The following is an 18,574-nucleotide window of genomic DNA, read 5'->3' as shown; positions in this document are numbered from 1 at the left end:
TTATTAAACTCGGTGCCGCTAACAACCTCTTCCTCGCTTTAAGAGCCTTCTATAGGAGGCTCTTCCTTTACCTTAACCTTACTACGAGCGGCAACGGCTTATTACTATTACTATACGTTTAAATCTACCCTTAAGTCCTTTACCTATACTTCTACCTTGTCGAGGCGCTCTATAATAGCCTTCTATTAATCGCTAGCAGTCGATAATCGCTACTTTAATAGACTCCGTAGCGGCACTAGTTGCCGTACCTCGTTTATAGTTAATTTAATACCCTTCGAGCGGAGCCTACGGCGCTAACGAGACTCTTCCTTAGTACGTAAGTGCGTACGTAGCTATATTATATAAGTTAGTATGCCTATATCTACATTCTATAGGTCTATATCTATAAACTAGTCTCTTTAGTATACTTAGCGGCATTGTATTCCTTTACTTGCTTAGGTTTAACTAGCAAAGTCAATCTCTAAGGTTGCTAGCGGCACCCTCGTTGCTAACCTTAATCAACACCCTAGCCGGAGCGAGGTCGGCTACAGGTATAGACCCAATCGGCGTTCGACACGCTACTAAAGTTTGCATAGAAAGTGGAACCATTAGTGGGACCGGTTCGCCAAGAATCTCCGGTATGACCTTCAAAGGGATCATCACAAGCGAGGGAATGCGAGCCGTGAGAGAAAAGAGAAAATTGCCATGGCTCGGCGGCCTGGGCATTGCTCGGGAGAACTGAGGTGGTGTGGTCTTGGCGGTTGTGGGTGGGAAAGATTTCCGCCGGAAATGGAGGCTGGGCGACGTGGGTATGGATTCGAGCACAGAGGATTGCGTGGATTGGCGCTAAGGCTGTACTGCTCGGTCCTTCAGTAACCGATGGCGTATTACGTTTGCGAGGCTCCCGTCCGCTCGTGGCACCAGATGTACTTAATCAAAAGAATGGGGCTTCTGGAAAGGCCGCGCTCGTGCGACGCTGGTCTTTCTTTCATACACACCAGACTACTGTCCTTTGGAAGTCTTGGCTGCTCTGCCCGAACGATCCATCCAACGCGAACTTTTGCTATTCTATGTATTTTGTGATTACTGTATAGCCAGAAGAAGAAGAAGAAGAGAGCGCTACGTGTCTGCATCTACCATCTACCTTCAGCCCCTCTTCGACATCGACAGGACAGGACAGGACAGGACCGAAAATCCCAGAGCAACAACTTCCCAAAGCGACACTGGTTTGAAACCAGTATACCGGGTCGATCCATAAACAGTACCAGTCTTTCCACAGAGCTTCGGAAGCGACCAAAAATCCAACCGTATCAGATAGGCCACGAACGGACCATCCCAAGCATCAACAGCCGAGAGCAACAAATACCTACCCGTATTCCCTCCAGTGCATGATAGAAGAAGAGAACTCACATTCAGCCCACCATGTCGAAATCCTCCCCCTACCCCACCGGCGACCCAACCTACCGCCGCCCCTCCAAACTCTCCAAAGAACATGTGCTGCCCAGCATGCCTCAGCGCCTCAACTCCATCGACAGCAGTCCCGAAGATGTGCTCGCGGCGATGGGCTACACGCAAGATTTGAGCCGGAACCGATCGACGCTGAGCGTGGCGTTCATGTCTTTTGTCTTGGCGTCTGTGCCGTATGGGCTCGCGACGACCATGATTTATCCTTTGATGAACGGCGGGCCGACGACCATCATTTGGGGTTGGTGTTTGGTGTGTCTGTTGATGATGTGTGTGGCGATTTCGTTGGGCGAGATTACTTCGGTATGTATCTTTTTTTTTTTGGAGGGGGCTTTGAGTATGCGGTTTGGTTTTGTGATGTGCCGTGTCGTTGCGTCGCGGAAGTGTGTCGAGTATGAGCTAAACCTTCTTTCTCTCGAGGTCTTTCCCACAGCCGGAGGTGTATACTACCAGACCTACATGGTGTCGCCTCGCTGGTGTAGATCACTCATGGCGTGGATGACGGGCTGGGCATTCGTGCTGGGAAACATCATCATCACCTTATCCGTCAACTTCGGCACGACACTGTTCCTGATCGGCTGCATCAACATCTTCCGCGACGCCGACGGAAACCCGATATTTGTGGCCGAAGCATATCAAACCTACCTCATCTTCGTCGGCATCACCATCATTTGCAATTTGATCTCATCGCTTTGTAACCGATGGCTCCCCCTGATCGATACGGCAACCGTCGGTTTCACCTTCGCTGGTGTCCTCGCCATCATCATCTGTGCCCTCGCCATCGCTGCTGAGGGAAGACGAAGCGCGTCGTTCGCTTTTGGGCATTTCGAAGTTCTTTCCGGATGGACCCCTTCAGGTTGGGCCTTCTGCATCGGTCTGCTGCATGCCGCATACGCCACTTCTGCCACTGGAATGGTCGTCAGTATGTGCGAGGAGGTGCACAAGCCAGCGGAACAAGTCCCCAAGGCTCTTGTCGGTGCCTTAGTCCTCAACTGGGCTTGCGGCATCATCTTCCTGATCCCACTCTGCTTCGTCCTGCCCGATCTAGCCGCAGTCGTCGCCGACCCGACGGGACAGCCACTGCCCGTGATCCTCAAATCCGCCATCGGAAACGACGTCGGCGCCTTCGTCCTGACCGTGCCAATCATCATCCTCGGAATTTTCTGCGGCACCAGTTGCACAACGGCCGCATCTCGCTGCACTTGGGCATTCTCTCGTGACGGTGCCATTCCAGGATCCCGAAAACTGAAATTCGATACTGTCAACAAGAAACTCGATGTCCCATTCAACGCCATGATGCTCAGTGCCGCCATCCAGGTCGTTCTCGGTGTCATCTACCTCGGCAACACCGCCGCTTTCAACGCCTTCAACGGCTCCGGTGTCATATTCTTAACTCTCAGCTACGTAATCCCCGTCGCCGTCTCTTTCTGCACAGGACGCAAAACGCTGGTGGGCGCGAGATACAATTTCGGAATCTTCGGTTCGTTTTGCAATGTGGTCGCCATGGGTAAGGGGTTTCAGAGCTCAAATTCCCACGAACTCGTCACTAACATGTTTTGCTAGCTTGGTGTGCCTTCGCCCTCCCTCTTTTCTCCATGCCATCCGGACTGCCCGTCACATTATCAGGCATGAACTACGGATCCGTGGTGTTCGTCGGTGGTCTCGCCATCGCTTTGGCCTGGTATTACATCTGGGGTCGAAAGCACTATGCTGGTCCTCGTGTCAATGATGAGTTGACTCCAAACAATCTCACTCCGCCTCCTTCGTATTAGATAGATACCTCTTAGCCGCGCTGTTATTAGCTTTCGTAGATACCCCCGGAAATTTTGCATATGCTGCCAGAGTCATTACCACACACCAAATACGTGATTTGAATGTATGTGAAGAATTTGAGGAAGCAGTTAGCATGAAGTTTTGCTTGACGGTGAAACTCGCCTCCCGAAGTCTGTCTCCACTCGGACCTCCAGCGGAAGGCACGAGAGCTGACTCCGCTGGAGCGTAGCTTCGCCAATAACGTGAAGGAGGAGCGTCTGAAGGGAGACAGCCTGAAGTGATGGTTTCAATGTTATTTGGAACGGTCCGGACGTACCGCAAAATTTGCAAGGATGTTTGATGCGCGATGCAAAGTTGCCGTCGTAAGGTCGTAAACGCTTCCCCCATCTGTATCATCCATCCAACTCTGCTCTATCATCATACATTCCCGCATTCTAGCATTCAATCCCATCAACGTTCGCGAGCCACTTACTCAAAGCCTACCAATATCCGCCTCAGTCGAGCTCGGTCCATAACCCCCAGCAACAGCCACCGACCTCCCCTTCTCAGATCGAAACAAACACAAATCCTCCAAAGTATCCCGATCAAACTCAAAAACCATCGCTTCCGCATTCCTCCACATATAACCACTAGGTCCCGTCTCACTACACGTCAACTGCCGCAAAATATCTCCATGCGCAACCAAAACAATCGTCTTCTCAGGCCGATCCCTCAACCACCGCCTGACCCATTTCGCTCGCAATCGAATCGACGTGGCATCCGGGCCCCAGAAATTTTTCTTCGAAGTCCAATCTGGTGTGAGTAGAGAGAGGTCAAAACCCGAGAATTCTGGATCGGCTTCGAGATTTTCTTTCGAGGAACCGGTGTCGCAGGGGAAGTCGTTGCATTCTTGGGCTTGTGGGAGGCAAATCACTTTGCGCAGACCTCCGAGTCGGTCGATTGCGTCTTTCCAGCCTAGTTTGGTGGTTTGTAATGTGCGCTTTAAAGGCGAGGTGACGACTAGGTCTACTTCTTGGGCTAGCTGCTTGACTTTCGGTTGTGTGGCGAGAGATGCTGCTTGCTTTTTGCCGAGCGCGGTTAAAGGGGCGTCGGGGACTGTGAGAATCTTTCAGCTTGCGACTCGAATCGAAAATTTTCGGAGATTGTGCTTGTTGCTTGCTTGCTTGCTTACTGTAGTAATCCAAGTCGACATTATGCTCTGCTTGCGCATGCCGTGTTAGGATTATTCGCGAATTTGGCGCCATATTTTTTTTTGATCTTTTATGCGCAGGACATCGGCCGTCCTGAATCAGCAACTGAATGTCCTCTTTGTCTCCACAATTGCTTCAAGGGTGGGGAAGATGTTTCGTCGCGACTGTGATGACACAAAAAATGTTGAGTTGGAGTGAAGTCATTCGAAGAAGAAACCTCAGGCCGCCGGCCGCTGACTTTGATCGGACTTGCCGAATTTGGCTTGCCGACAAGGGTCCATGCCGCGGGCCCCTCTTTAGCCGAATAACCTTCCTTGCTTCCCTCTTTCATTCACATACCACTGCAACTGGGTATTGGACGCAGCTGGGACCTGCATATGCCAACGGTTGGCACATGCTGCTGCGGCCTGTGACCAGCCATTCAGTTCATTCACTTGCCAATCGCTGAGACCGCACTGCATAGATCATTGCATACGCGTTGAAATTTTCCCTTTGAGCTCCTTGCTCTCTTCTCATTCAATCAATGGCCTCACTTCATCGACATGGCAGGCACAGCAAGCGAAACACAAAGGAAGAGATGCCGCAAGTCAGCAAACACTACACATATTCATAACAAGCCTTCCTCATCACAAAATGCGTGAAAAAGACAGAGGATCCGGGAAGTACTTCCTTCTATGGGGAAAATAAGCACAATGAATCAAGACGAGAATGCACATCACTTGGCTGTATCCGTAGCGCGTATGGCCAGACTGAACACACGGATTGACAGAGTTCAGGATGCACTTCAAGAGTTTGGAACAGCCAGGATATCCTTCTCCGATGCAACTCTGGAATTGAATCCCAGCCCCGAAAAGGAGGACGATATGCGACTCGCAATGCTGCTGTTGAAGAGCGTCGAGGACACTGATGAGCTGGAGACTACAGGTGCGACCAAGAGCATCATGCACAAGGAGCCCCTGCGACGCAAGACCATAGCGCAGAGTGACGAGGCGACAATGACAATGCTGAAGCTCGGGCACTGTTTGAGGCTGGCTTTACAGAGACATTTTCCTTTGACTTGGGAAAGATTGCTAGACCAGCAGTAATAGAACGGGACAGCTGCGTCCATATATCCGCTCTTTGACTTCTCCTCTTCGCCTGAAGCATGCCCGAATGACATGAGGAATTCGAGACATTCATTTCACTTGGAAACTATGTTGCGTTCGTACTCGCGTCTTTGCTCTTTCGGTGCAGAGCAGCGAAAGCATCGCGTATGAGTGCTCTCTGGAAGGATAAGTCGTGGAAGATGTCGTGCTTCAATTGGATACTATTCTGCTCCTGTAGAGAAGGACAGCGAAAACTTTCTTGCCATCGATGCACGGTCCCGCTTATGCAAATCTCAATTCAAAACATGCGCTGGCGTCGGTTAGATAGCCAACATCTTCATTACATATTTTACTGTCAGTGCCTTAATTCTTTTCAAACAGCGTGGACTGCGAGCCCAAACTGGTACTATTTACAGAGCAAGACTTTCTGCCCGATTCGCAGGCAGGTGGGATGTTATGATGGCATACGAGCTCGTTCTGCTGTGATCTGTAATCTTGACCCCTCTTCACGCTCCGTGCAGTATCCACCCACAATCCTACAGTAAGCCTCAGCTGAGCAGCGGAAGGAGCTGATGACTGCTGTGTGGCACTTCACGACTTTCGCAGAAAGTAACTAGGCTTTGGACAGCGTGTGCCTCTGGCTCTCGACTGACCCGGCGACTAATCCTTCCACGATGAAATATTCTTGTGCGGCTGACCTCACTTGATCCTGCACAGAGCTGAAAGCTGTGTGGAAATCAGATTTGCTGCCGATAGCACACAATACACAATTTTGGGACAGAAGGAGACAAGTACAGTGCCTGCAAATGGCAACAAAACGCAGCGCCACCTCGGCCGATGTCGAGGCTCTCAAACAAGCTCTAGCGAAGACCAATGCCAGAGTGATCGGCCCTTCTGACGAAGGCTACTCAGAAACTATAGCACGCTGGTCCAAAGCTGCAGAGAAGGCAGCAGGATTTTCTGTAGAGCCTACGAATTCCGAACAAGTATCGATCGCGGTCAAGTACGCCTCTGACAACAATCTGGACCTGGCTGTCAAAGGCGGCGGCCATTCTACAGCTGGAGCCAGCAGTACTGATGGTGGTGTACTCATTAACCTGGGGCGAATGAGAAATGTCAAAGTGGATGTGGGCGAGAAGCGGTTTCATGTGGAAGGCGGTGCTCTTTGGTCTGATGTTGATGCAGCGGGGTGGGAATACGGCCTTGCTACGGTTGGCGGCACGGTCGCGGATACTGGTGTTGGCGGACTGACATTGGTAAGTAAGACAAAGACCCAACAAAGCCTGAGAAACTCACTGATCTTCTTGTCATCGCCGTCTAGGGAGGAGGTTATGGTCATTTGACTGGCAAGTATGGCCTGGTCATCGACAATGTCATCTCGATCACCACTGTGCTCGCAGATGGATCAATCGTGAAGTCAAGCAAAGATCAGCATCCCGAGCTGTTCTGGGCCCTGCTCGGTGCTGGCCAAAACTTTGGTGTGTCTACAGAATTCGTGTTCCAAGCATATCCGCAAGACGAACTCTGGGCAGGCATGATGATTTTCCCACCTGTACCGGAGATCGTAAAAGGACTAATTGAAAATCTCAACGATCTGTACCAGGTGAAGGAGAGCCCGAATGGAGCAGAAGCAAAAGCGAAGGGCAGATGTGGCAGTTTGCTAGCCCTGGCCAAACCACCTCCGGCTGGTGGTCAGACTATGATTCTCCTACTTTCCGCCTTCAATGGAACTGAAGATGAGGGCAAGGAAGTATTCAAGCCATTCCTAGATCTCGGTCCAGTGGAAAATACCATGGCGATGCAGCCATATCCCAAGGTCAACGCTCTAGTGCCTACAATTCAAGGCATGCGAAGTAGCATGAAAGGCGCCGCGTACCTTATGCCAGTGCGTCCAGAGTTTGCCCTCGAGCTCATCAGCAAGTACGACGAATTCCTATCCCAGACTCCAGACGCTGTGGCTTCATTAGTAGCTTTCGAGTACTACGATGCCACGGAAATGACAAAGAGCGGCGTCGGGAGCTTTGCGAATCGCGGCCACCATCTCAATGGCCTTGTGATGCCCACTTGGTCATCGATCGAGCACGATGCCACGTGTAGACAATGGGCGAGAGACATGAGCAATCTTTTCAAGGTCGAGCTTGAGTCTCAAGGACAGGATACGGGCGCTGGCGCCGCAAGGAGAGGGAAGAAGGGCGCCACGATGCTTTATGGAAATTATGATGTGAGTGCTGCCCTCACCGCTGGGTTTGAGAGGAAAGGCCAACAGAACTTTAGCAATACGATGAGATGTCTCAGGATGTTTTTGGGGATCATTATGAGCGTCTGCGAGGGATTAAGGCGAAGTATGATCCTACGAATATTTTCAACAAGCTGTTCCCCATCACGCCGGCTGCCGTGAATGGAGGGAAGCTGTAGATTATTGTCGAGATGCGAGAGAGAGCGCTGCATATTCTAGATAGAGACTTATTCAACAGTATAAGGTTTTCTTCTTGATTCGCCTTGTGCTCGGATAACCTTGCTTGCCTTATACTTTGCAGAGACTTTCCTATCGGAGTGCAATTGCAGAAGTGTCTGAAATTTGTCGACAGCATGGATGTTGGTATCGAATGGCTCATGTGGCTGAACAGTCATTGGCTGTTCACCCCAGACGCGCTAATCCTCCGCTTCATTTCTGAATACGAAGGATTTCCCTCAGGGACGTCTTCAACCCACCGGCTTATTATTTGTTTTACGCCATCGAGAGTCAAGACCATTCACTTCCACGTCGGTCCGTGCTGATCCATTTGGGCGGTGTCAATTCGCCAGAACGCGCTCCATGCGGCAGTAGTGGCACGATGCGCGTCAGTCGGCATGCTGGGCTGGATGCTCCTTGTATCGCGTCCAGATGGCGCGTGGATTATACGATGCCGCTATGCCCTACGCACGTCCCAGGAAGATCTGGGGTGTAAGTTAAGCTATGATGTCGAGCATTGGTCCACCGTCCTCCCACCTGGTACTTGCGTTTCTTCGTTTCCTTTACCGAGTATTAGAGAAGGTGCTCGCGATACCGCAACATGGATCAGAGGAAACGAGCGCAGAGCGTTCAGTCGCGTGCCGAGAGCCAGAAAGGATTGGTCAAGAGCAGTAGCAACTACCGCTTGGACTCCTTGGAGGGACGGTCTGAGAAGAGCGGGAAAGTATCCTCGCGTGCGAAAGAGGTGTACGGATCGAGGGAGGATGTGGATGCATACAAAGGCGCGACACAGCCTGCAAATGGCCGAAACTGGGGCGCCGCACTGTTCGACATCTTGATATCGTCATGCGTGCTATACTTTGCCGTGTTCGGCTTCCTGGCCTACGCGCAGAATGGCACCATGGCGAGCTTGCCGCTCAATCAGATCATCTTCAAGATGGCGGGATTTGTGAGTGTCGACAAGGCTCAGCAGACATGAAACACTCCGCTGACTGGCCGCGCAGAATCCAACGATATTCCCCATCATCTTCACTTTGATCGTGGCCAAGTTCATGAAAGCATGCGCGCAATTCAAGCTCGAGCGCGGTGCCACGATTGGTACACTCGAACATCTGCTGGGCAGTCGCTCATTCGGGGCGTCTTTTCTTACGCCCCTCAAACATCGATCCATGGGTCTTGTCGCGCTTGCCGTCTTCCTCTTCTGGTGTCTTAATCCTGTGGGAGGTCAGCTTTCCTTGAAGGCCGTATCCAAAGATGCCAATTACACCACCATTGCGACCAACTTCCACTATGTGGACTTCAACGATTCGCCATTCCAACTCACTAACAAGTCAAACCGCTTAGCACCGATCAACTCTGCCTTCACCACTGCGCTCTTCAGTCCTGCCACTTCGAAAAATGGCTCACAGGATTTATTCGGTGGTCTACAGATACCCTTGCTTGAAGTGCTGAAAGAACATCAGAAAGCCGATTCCGCTGGATGGTATCGCACAGGACAGTTGGTGGAGCTGAATGCGACCAGCAAAGCTCTGGCGGAGCTAGAGGATTTCTTAAACGTACCAAATGACGCCGATGTTAATGGGAATGCGAATACACTGGTCTATGCATCCCTCACTGGCATTCCGTTCCTTCGTGGTATTCCAGTAATTCCTCCTGGTCCCGGTGCAGCGAATAGGTCAGCTACCGAAAACACAACAATGTCGCTATCAACGCTGCAGGAACGATTATTTGGCGCACAGAGCGGCGAAGTCGTGAATACTGAGTCGCAGTTCAACATCGAGACAAGCTATTTCTACCTCGATTGCAAGACTTCTCAGGATGGCAAGACGTCAGATGCTTCAGACTTCCCGCAAGGCATCAACAAGGAGCAGGGCATCGTGTCGAATGGACATCAATTTTCGCTCCAGTATGACACGAACCATACCCTGAACAGCACAGCACCACAGATCATTCAGCTCACTTCTTGGAGCGGACATTCTGGTGGCTCTGGCGACATCACAAAAGCATCCTGCGGCCTGAGCACAACCTATGTTGAAGCGAACATCTATTGCTCCAGTGGCAATAACTGCAGTGTTCAAGCTGTACGAGCCTCACTGCTGGATCATCCATCTTCATCTCTATCGCAGCTAGATGGCATCACACCGCCTTTCAATGACTCTAGCCTTTCGGTGAGGCAATCGATACCCCAGCTCTTCTTCTCCGGCTTCATCGCCGCGACTGGCAACACGACCCAGAATCCTACTGGTCTTTCGCCGATCGAATGCTACTTTGTTCACCCAGAGAACCCTTATCAGTGCTCCTTTGACAACACACCATATGCCCTGCATGATTTGGGTAACGAGCTATTCTCGCACCGTCTCACGCAGCTTCTCAACACCTACTGGATGGACAACGTAGCACAGTACTCAGTCACAGGCAACTTCACTCTCAACAACATCTACGAGGACAGCCTTCATGCCACAGTCCCAGGCCAAACGCGGATCGAAACTGAAGTCCTCCGCTGTTATACCACTTTAATGGAAATCTTAGTCGCGATCTCAATCCTCCTCTTCTTCCTCGGCCTCGCAACAGCATATCTAGACGCGACCCGCAGAGGTCCAGACATTTTGGAAGATTTCGTCAGTGTCCTCCGACATAGTCCATACATGCATGTCGAGGCAGGCTCTAGCATGGAAGACGGCTGCGAGAAAGCTCACAGATTGAGGAATACTTTGGTCCGGCTGGGCGATGTACGGCCTGATGATCCTTTTGGATTTGTGGCCATTGGGACGCCGAGCGAGAAGCAGCCTGTGAGGGTTTTGCAGCATGAGAGACAGTATCGATAGCATAGCATGATATATATAATGAACACGAATCTATGAACTTCGCTACTAGGCTTTACGAATCTCATCCAAGGTATTTCGTAACAGTTGCTTGCTTCGCCTGCAGTCTTGCGGGAAGTCGGTTATCAGGTAGTGAGGCGATATAATCGCACAGAAATCGGTACCAAGTACATACGGCCATAGGTAGCTGAGAACAAGGGATCCCGTTCGCTCTCCCCTATTTAAGCAGCTAACCGCGAGACTAGTACTCAGGTGGGTGACCACTGGGGAATCCCTCGTGTTGTATGTTTTGCAATTTTTAGAGCACTCCTGCTTCTTTTCTTTTTTAAATAATATCTATCCCTTTCGTAATAGGATTTCTAATTAGGAATGAGAACGAGATTGTTTAGATATAAGTTTAGGTATTATTATTATTACCTATGCATGTATATACATATTGGCAATCTTGCTAGACGTACATATACATCGCAAGAACGGCCATCATCCACCCAACACTAGAGCCTCCTTTCCAATTTCTGCTCGAACCGTTGGAGTTCGTGGTAGCTGCATCGACCGAGTGCGTAGAAGACACCTTCATACTCGACGTCGCTATTACGTTTTCGCGATGAGTTTCAGAACCCTTCTGTCTCCCATCCCACACCTCCTGGACCTCAAACGTCGCCGTCTTCCCATCCCCCTCCCGCACAGCCGTAAAACCCTGCCCAAAAACCTCGATCCCCTGCCCCAAAGACAGTGTATGCCCATTCACCAGCACCTCGTCAGAAGGCAAAGGCGCAGCGGTGAGGACTTGGGAGCCCAACGTGAGCTTGGCTTGGGTTCTACTCCCCCTTCCCGCACGAATCGTATACCCCTCCACCGTAACGGCACCTCCAGGCGTCCCGGGCCCTCTTGGTTTTGCAGTGAGAATTTCAGAACCCAGGTGGATTTCTATCAAAGGCAAAGGTTCCGGGCTCACTTGGGATGCGAAGCGTGCCGTGTGTGCGTTTACGACGATGGCGGATTCGGGGACTGGGGGTTGGCTCGTGGTGGTTTGGCTCTGAGTTGGAGGTTGTTCGGCGATCTCGGAGGGGTGGAGGTGTGGGGCTGTGGGGTTTATGTCGTTGAGGGAGAGGAGGGTTTTGGAGATGGGTGATGATGGTGATGAGTCGCTGGGGTGGTGATGGGATTGAGGAGTATCTGGATCTTGATGTTGCGGCGGGGGCTCGGAATTCTGTGGTTTGGCGTGTGTTTTCTGCCTTGGTGGATCCGCAGTCGTGATGGGATCGAAGGTGAACTTGGGGGGATTCGTTTGAACAGGCGGAGATTCGTGCGCCGATTTGGGGGCCGCGGATTCTGTAGTTGATGGAGGAATTTCGTGCGGAAGTGTTGGCTTGAAAGCGCTTTGAGCGGATGTGAGAGCGATGGGTGGATCGTAAACTCCTTCGATGCCTCCGACGCAATTCGCCCATTCTGGGTCGATGGCTTGCACTTCACGAGGAAGAGCGAGGATTGGCCTCCAAGGATAATCTCGAGCGCAGTCGTACTCGTCGATCGGACCGGCGATCGTGCTCTGCCACCACCATGATGACACGCATCTCGGCTGTCGGTTGAAGATACTGGTTGGCACGGGATCGGTGTGCAGTAAATCGGTGTAGTTGAAAGCAGCTGTGCTCTGTAGACCATTGACCAGGCTCATCCCCCACAGACTGGAGATGTCCCGGGAGTTTGGGATGGCGAGGATCGTGCTTGAATACGTCTTGCCCACGCCACTGCAGGAGTCGGAAGCGAAGAGCGTGTCAAACGAGATGTAAACCGTGGGACTGGTGAAGGTGGTGCCAAACCCGACCGCAGTGACGGGCAACCCATCATCAGCGGCAGTCTGAGGCGGCCACCAGAAGAGCTCGACCGAGCTTCCAGTAATGCGACATTGTTGGCAGCCCATTGTGCAACCTGGTGCAAAGCTGCGATCAGGAGGCCACACGGTGGCAGTGGAGTTGTCGGACAGCGTTGTGACGGTCCAGCCCGCAAAAGTTCTAGATATCCGAGCCAGCGAATTGCTCAGCAGAAACCTGCTGATCTCCTTGCTGCAGTACTCGCCTGTAACCGTGGCTTGGGTACAACTTGGTGCCGGGCCAACGCGAGATTTACTCGTGCCTTGGTTTGAGTTGAGAGTATGTAAGCCACAGACTAGTTCTTCGAATACGTCGCCCTCTGGCAGATGATCATCGTTCGTTTCCAAATTGAAGGTCCAAGAACTTTGAAGGTCAAGAACTTTGAAGGTCCAAGATCTTTAAGGGTCCAAGATCTTTAAGGGTCCAAGATCTTTAAAGGTCAAGAACTTTAAGGGTCTAAGAATTTTGAGGGTCTAGAATTTTAAGGGTCTAAGAATTTTGAGGGTCAAGAATTTTGAGGGTCAAGAATTTTGAGGGTCAAGAATTTTGAGGGTCAAGAATTTTGAGGGTCTAAGAACTTTAAGGGTCAAGAACTTTGAAGGTTAAGAACTTTAAAGGTTAAGAACTTTGAAGATTAAGAACTTTGAAGGTCAAGAACTTTGAGGGTCTAAGAACTTTAAGGGTCTAAGAACTTTAAAGGTCTAAGAACTTTAAGGGTCAAGAACTTTGAAGGTTAAGAACTTTGAAGGTCTAAGAACTTTAAGGGTCCAAGAACTTTGAAGGTCTAAGAACTTTAAGGGTCAAGAACTTTAAAGGTTAAGAACTTTAAAGGTCTAAGAACTTTGAAGGTCTAAGAACTTTAAAGGTCTAAGAACTTTAAAGGTCTAAGATCTTTAAGGGTCTAAGATCTTTAAGGGTCTAAGAACTTTAAAGGTCTAAGAACTTTAAAGGTTAAGAACTTTGAAGGTCTAAGATCTTTAAGGGTCTAAGAACTTTAAAGGTCTAAGAACTTTAAAGGTTAAGAACTTTAAAGGTCCAAGATCTTTAAGGGTCTAAGATCTTTAAGGGTCCTAGAACTTTAAGGGTCTAAGAATTTTAAGGGTCTAGAATTTTAAGGGTCTAAGAATTTTAAGGGTCTAAGAATTTTAAGGGTTAAGAATTTTAAGGGTTAAGAATTTTGAGGGTCTAAGAACTTTAAGGGTCTAGAATTTTAAGGGTCTAAGAATTTTAAGGGTTAAGAATTTTAAGGGTCTAAGAACTTTAAAGGTTAAGAACTTTAAGGGTCCAATTTTTGAGATTTTTGCTAATATAACTCCGAGTGAATACGGAAGCTATGTTCGCTATATAGGCTAGCAGGTCTCAGTTTCGCTTTCGCTACTTATACCGCGCACCGCGTAAAGGTGCCTACTATTCGCGCGGCCTACGCAAGATCTACGAGGAGTTAGGCGGGTATATGTAAGGCATAATTTAAGCGTACTAGGCACGACTTCTTCTATTAGCGAGATCTATAAGGAGTTAGGCCGGGTATATACAGGGCATAATTTAAGCGTGCTAGGCACGACTTCTTCTATTAGCGAGATCTATAAGGAGTTAGGCCGGGCATATATAGGGCATAATTTGAGCGTACTAGGTACGACTTCTTCTATTAGCGAGATCTATAAGGAGTTAGGCCGGGTATATACAGGGCATGATTTAAGCGTACTAGGTACGACTTCTTCTATTAGCGAGATCTATAAGGAGTTAGGCCGGGTATATACAGGGCATAATTTAAGCGTGCTAGGCACGACTTTTAGCAAGATCTATAAGGAGTCGAGTACTATATAGACAGTATTCGGGGCGAGGAAGAAGGAAAGAAAGAAAGGTATTAGCGGGAGCGGAGGCGGGAACGGAAGCGCGCAAGTAGCAGTGCGACTGCCGCGGCCCGACGTTTCTAATAACAAACCCCTATATACTTTTAGTACATCCTTACAATAGTTTGAAATCTATCTGCTATAGCTTTAATCTTAGATTAACTAATTTTAAAAAGTATATATTAATTAAGCTACTCTATACTAGCTATATTTTATTTAATTTTCCTATACCTAAACTTTAATATTTATAGAATTTCGTCCTATACTGCGACTAGGCATACCTTAGGGCAGCCTATACCTAGAATACAGTACTAGTATACTACTATATTATAATAGCTATTTTATAGTACTATTATAAGCGCTTCTATAAACTTCTATACTACCTTTAAACGGCTATTACTAAGTAATATCGACTAGCTTAGAAGAAGGCTAATTTAGGTCTTCTAAACTAGATACGATATTAGCTACAACTTAATAACTAACTCCCCGATATATACTACTACTTCTAATAACTAGTTCTCCTATTAGAAGTAGTAGTACTAGCTATATCGCTATACCTAGTATAACTATATAATTAAGAGATTCTAGGCGATAGTATAACCGCGAAGTAGGTAGATTGCTATACTAACTGTTTCTTCGACCCTAAAGGCTTTAGTAGTAATATTAGCTCGACGAAGACTTATAGCGAGTAGCTTATAGATAGTAATAATCCTATTAAAGATAGTAATAACGAGAAAGTTAGTAGTATTGCTAGTACTATACTAAAGGACCGCTATCTTCTAATTTATAGTCTTACTAGGAATATTACTTATAACTACTATTAGAAGGCTAGGAGGGCGGAAATATTAGTACTAGCGTGCCTATTATTAGCCTATCGAGACGATATTACTAGATAGTATTATACTAGATATTACTAGCCTATCGAGACGATACTACTAGGTAGTATTATACTAGATATATACGCCTATTAGCGATAGTATAGCTATTATAGTATCTCTAGTATTATTAGTAGCGATATAAAGATAGTATCTTATTTGCTATATAGTAGGCGTAGGTTAATCTAGGTATAGGCGTATTACTATCGATTAGTAGTCGTATTTAAGAGATAGTCTACCTATAGTAATAACCTTACTATCTATAACGACCGCCGCTAGTAAGGGGCCTATTTACGCTAGACGTAGCGACCTAACGTATAATAGAGTATATAGCGACTAGTCTCTATACTAATTAGTATAGAAATAGTTACTATTATTCTCCGCTATCGCTTAAGGTACCTCTACTATCGCAATTTAAGCCTATATAGGTTACTAACTTAGTACTTTAGAATACGTACGACGTAGACGACGGCACTTTTAATATAGCATATATTCCTTAGACGATAGTAGTTTAATAGACGTTATATACTAAGTCTTTTACTAATAGCGCTTTCTATTTACGCCTACTATACTAAGCGGTCTTTACTATTTAATAGTCGTCGCGAATGTGCCTATATCGTAGCTATTAGACCTACGACAATATATACTATAGTAGTCGCCGCTAATCGATATATTATAACCTAGTAACTAGTAAGTAGGCGTATTTACTAACGACCGGCGATTCTTACTAGAAGACTGCGGCGGCTGTTTAATAGTAGGACTTTTAGTAGTAATCTAAAAATAGAGGCAATAGCGGCGGCGGCAATAGACAATAAGGTAAGCGCAAGTAGATACACCTCGGATAATTACACTAAACTAAGCAGAATGGTGATTAGACTTCGTGCACTCCGCCGCTAGTAGTATTACTAGGTACGAATCTCTAAACTGATCCTTCGGAGGATTACAACCGCAACTACCGACAATAACTTCTACGCCGTTTACGAGCTAGAGGAGATTAACGAGACGTCGTTTAATCCGTAGCTATTAGCTCGCGTAGGACATCGCTAAGCTCCGAGAGCAAGTTAGAGCCTACGGACAGCACATTCCTAGTACTGGTTAGTACCTACTTATAGAAACAGAACTCGCGTAATAGATCGACAGTAGAATTTAGTTAGTACGTTACGACGATCTAAAGGATAAGTTCGCGAGCCTCAAATACCTTAAGGAGTCACTTTTGAAAGCTACTGCAAAGTTACGCACGTTATAGACGGGAAGCATACGTACTAGCGGAAAGAAGGTTAGTAGTACCTAGTAGTTAGCATACCGCTTACTAATATATAGAAGACTAGGCCTGCTACCGACGTATAGGGCAATACGCTACCTCTATCTACCGAACTAAAGCAACGAGCTTAAGAGTTAGAACCTTCCTAGCCTACTTAGTTACGTAGTACAAACTTCGGCGTACCTATTCGTAAGAATGTTAGTACTGCGGTAGTAGAAGAATACCTAGAATAGTACGGCTTCGATACCGAGGAAGAGGAAGAGGAAGAGTAGGAGCCGAGGCCGTCGACAAAACAGTAGGCGCCGAGACCGTCTAGAATAGAGTAGGCGCTAAGACCGGCGAGAAAAGAGCAGCTTCCTCTCTAGTAGTCGAAGCGCTACTAAAATTTAGAGTACTCCTAAGACGTTACTACTCCTTAAGACTTGTTAGCTCCTCGATATTCGTAGCTTCCTCGACGTTTAGTAGCTAGTTAAGACTTTGATGCCGGTTAAGATTTACTAGCTCCTTTAGACTTTGATGCTAGTTAAGACTTTAATGCTCGTTAAGATTTGCTAGCTCCTCTAGACTTTAATGCTAGTTAAGACTTTAATGCCGGTTAAGATTTGCTAGCTCCTCTAGACTTTAATGCTAGTTAAGACTTTAATGCCGGTTAAGATTTGCTAGCTCCTCTAGGCTTTAATGCTAGTTAAGACTTTAATGCCGGTTAAGATTTGCTAGCTCCTCTAGGCTTTAATGCTCCTCTAGACTTTAATGCTAGTTAAGACTTTGATACCGGTTAAGATTTGCTAGCTCCTCTAGGCTTTAATGCTCCTCTAGACTTTAATGCTAGTTAAGACTTTGATGCTCGTTAAGATCCTAATGCTCCTTAAGGCAGTACGTTAGCTGCTTACTATACAATATCTAGAAAGCGAGATAGCCCCTCTTAGATTACCTATACACTAAGTCCTTATAATAACAGACGCCGCGATATTAGTATATATAGCAGAGACTCTCTAATATCTGCTTACGGTTAGCAGCCGAAGCGATCGCTAGACGATACGGAGCCCGTCTCTCTACCTCGACCTAATATAGAGTTATATCGGGGCTCCGATATAGCCTCTCTAACAATAAAACGTAAACCCGCTATAGCTCTTATATATACGATTATCGATATCTTAGAGCGATGTAAGGATAAGCACGTATAGCTTAGCGAGCTTACGAGGCTCTTAAAGTGCAACTATACCGCCTAATTCTCGCTATCGAATTTTGCATCCGCTATAAGAGTACTCCGAAGGCACGGGAGAGTAAGAATAACGAGAGAGGATCTTATCTATCTTACGGGAGTTGCTCTAGTTGCTAATAACAGCCTAGAATCTACGACTCCTAAGCTACTCTAAGATACGTATACCGCTAATATTAACGCTAAGCAAACTAGCGGCAGACTACGAGCTAGTATAATAGGTCGAAATAATAACTAGCCTTATATGCTACGCTAGGTATAGTAGCAATCTTATATAGATATACGAGGTACGAAACGCGATATAGAGATTTAGGGCGAATTGTAGACACCTCCTACAAAGAAGTAGAAGAGATTTGTAATATACGAGATACAGAGCCTATTAGCACTTCTACCTAACGTCCTAGGTATTATTGCCTCGTCTGACTATAGTACCTTGCTAGAGATTCTATAGAGCTCGCTAAATTAGATCTAGGAAACCCCGCCGTAGAAGCTAATACGAAAACCCGCGGTAAAACCCTCTTAACCTGCTTATAGAACATCTGCTATAGCTAGCAGTATACTAAATGTGCCGACGAGCGTGCCTATCGCTCCTAGTCGTAATCGTACTACTATAGGCGGGCGTTAGTCTACTCGAGTATTATCCGATATAGTCGCTTAAGCACTCGCTCGGGCATTAATTGCACCTACGTAAGCTTATCGCTCTAATCTAAAGGCGTATAGCAATTAGGCTAAG

General features: G+C 47.6%; 5 protein-coding genes across 5 annotated transcripts; 3 read left to right on the top strand and 2 right to left on the bottom strand.

Moving 5' to 3' along the window:
* Window positions 1–969: 969 nt before the first annotated feature.
* On the top strand, window positions 970–3,283 carry MYCFIDRAFT_53940 (uncharacterized protein). The gene is made up of 3 exons (XM_007933117.1): window positions 970–1,746; window positions 1,864–2,950; window positions 3,007–3,283. The coding sequence occupies exons 1-3, from the start codon at window positions 1,402–1,404 to the stop codon at window positions 3,213–3,215; spliced, it is 1,641 nt and encodes a 546-aa protein (XP_007931308.1). The 5' UTR covers window positions 970–1,401; the 3' UTR covers window positions 3,216–3,283.
* Window positions 3,284–3,490: 207 nt separating this feature from the next.
* MYCFIDRAFT_216820 (uncharacterized protein) lies at window positions 3,491–4,554 on the bottom strand. The gene is made up of 2 exons (XM_007933220.1): window positions 4,388–4,554; window positions 3,491–4,311 (listed from the first exon to the last, which is right to left on the bottom strand). The coding sequence occupies exons 1-2, from the start codon at window positions 4,458–4,460 to the stop codon at window positions 3,689–3,691; spliced, it is 696 nt and encodes a 231-aa protein (XP_007931411.1). The 5' UTR covers window positions 4,461–4,554; the 3' UTR covers window positions 3,491–3,688.
* Window positions 4,555–5,098: 544 nt separating this feature from the next.
* On the top strand, window positions 5,099–7,983 carry MYCFIDRAFT_216819 (uncharacterized protein; the record flags this gene model as incomplete). Its single annotated transcript, XM_007933219.1, has 5 exons — window positions 5,099–5,330; window positions 5,908–5,937; window positions 6,209–6,747; window positions 6,813–7,712; window positions 7,787–7,983. 5 exons carry the CDS (start codon window positions 5,099–5,101, stop codon window positions 7,904–7,906), a joined length of 1,821 nt encoding a protein of 606 aa, XP_007931410.1. The 3' UTR covers window positions 7,907–7,983.
* A 538-nt stretch (window positions 7,984–8,521) lies between these two features.
* MYCFIDRAFT_89062 (uncharacterized protein) lies at window positions 8,522–10,812 on the top strand. Its single transcript, XM_007933218.1, has 2 exons — window positions 8,522–8,892; window positions 8,948–10,812. The coding sequence occupies exons 1-2, from the start codon at window positions 8,545–8,547 to the stop codon at window positions 10,766–10,768; spliced, it is 2,169 nt and encodes a 722-aa protein (XP_007931409.1). The 5' UTR covers window positions 8,522–8,544; the 3' UTR covers window positions 10,769–10,812.
* Window position 10,813: 1 nt separating this feature from the next.
* MYCFIDRAFT_179110 (uncharacterized protein) lies at window positions 10,814–16,618 on the bottom strand (the record flags this gene model as incomplete). Its single annotated transcript, XM_007933217.1, has 4 exons — window positions 10,814–10,952; window positions 11,008–11,039; window positions 11,220–13,015; window positions 16,573–16,618. 4 exons carry the CDS (start codon window positions 16,616–16,618, stop codon window positions 10,814–10,816), a joined length of 2,013 nt encoding a protein of 670 aa, XP_007931408.1.
* Between the last annotated feature and the right edge of the window lie 1,956 nt (window positions 16,619–18,574).

The sequence above is a fragment of the Pseudocercospora fijiensis genome (genome assembly GCF_000340215.1).
Source record: "Pseudocercospora fijiensis CIRAD86 unplaced genomic scaffold MYCFIscaffold_10, whole genome shotgun sequence".
Taxonomy (NCBI): Eukaryota; Fungi; Ascomycota; class Dothideomycetes; order Mycosphaerellales; family Mycosphaerellaceae; genus Pseudocercospora; species Pseudocercospora fijiensis.
The sequence above is the reverse complement of the archived record's forward strand: the minus strand, read 5'-3'. Positions and strand labels throughout refer to the sequence as shown.

Bases quoted from the DNA above. Each gene is read 5' to 3' on its own strand.
- MYCFIDRAFT_53940 (XM_007933117.1), top strand. From the start codon at position 1,402: ATGTCGAAATCCTCCCCCTACCCCACCGGCGACCCAACCTACCGCCGC. The intron at 1,747-1,863 runs GTATGTATCTTT...CTTTCTCTCGAG, and splicing joins CGTTGGGCGAGATTACTTCG to GTCTTTCCCACAGCCGGAGG. The intron at 2,951-3,006 runs GTAAGGGGTTTC...ATGTTTTGCTAG, and splicing joins TTGCAATGTGGTCGCCATGG to CTTGGTGTGCCTTCGCCCTC.
- MYCFIDRAFT_216820 (XM_007933220.1), bottom strand. From the start codon at position 4,460: ATGGCGCCAAATTCGCGAATAATCCTAACACGGCATGCGCAAGCAGAG. The intron at 4,312-4,387 runs GTAAGCAAGCAA...AGATTCTCACAG, and splicing joins TGTCGACTTGGATTACTACA to TCCCCGACGCCCCTTTAACC.
- MYCFIDRAFT_89062 (XM_007933218.1), top strand. From the start codon at position 8,545: ATGGATCAGAGGAAACGAGCGCAGAGCGTTCAGTCGCGTGCCGAGAGC. The intron at 8,893-8,947 runs GTGAGTGTCGAC...CTGGCCGCGCAG, and splicing joins TCTTCAAGATGGCGGGATTT to AATCCAACGATATTCCCCAT.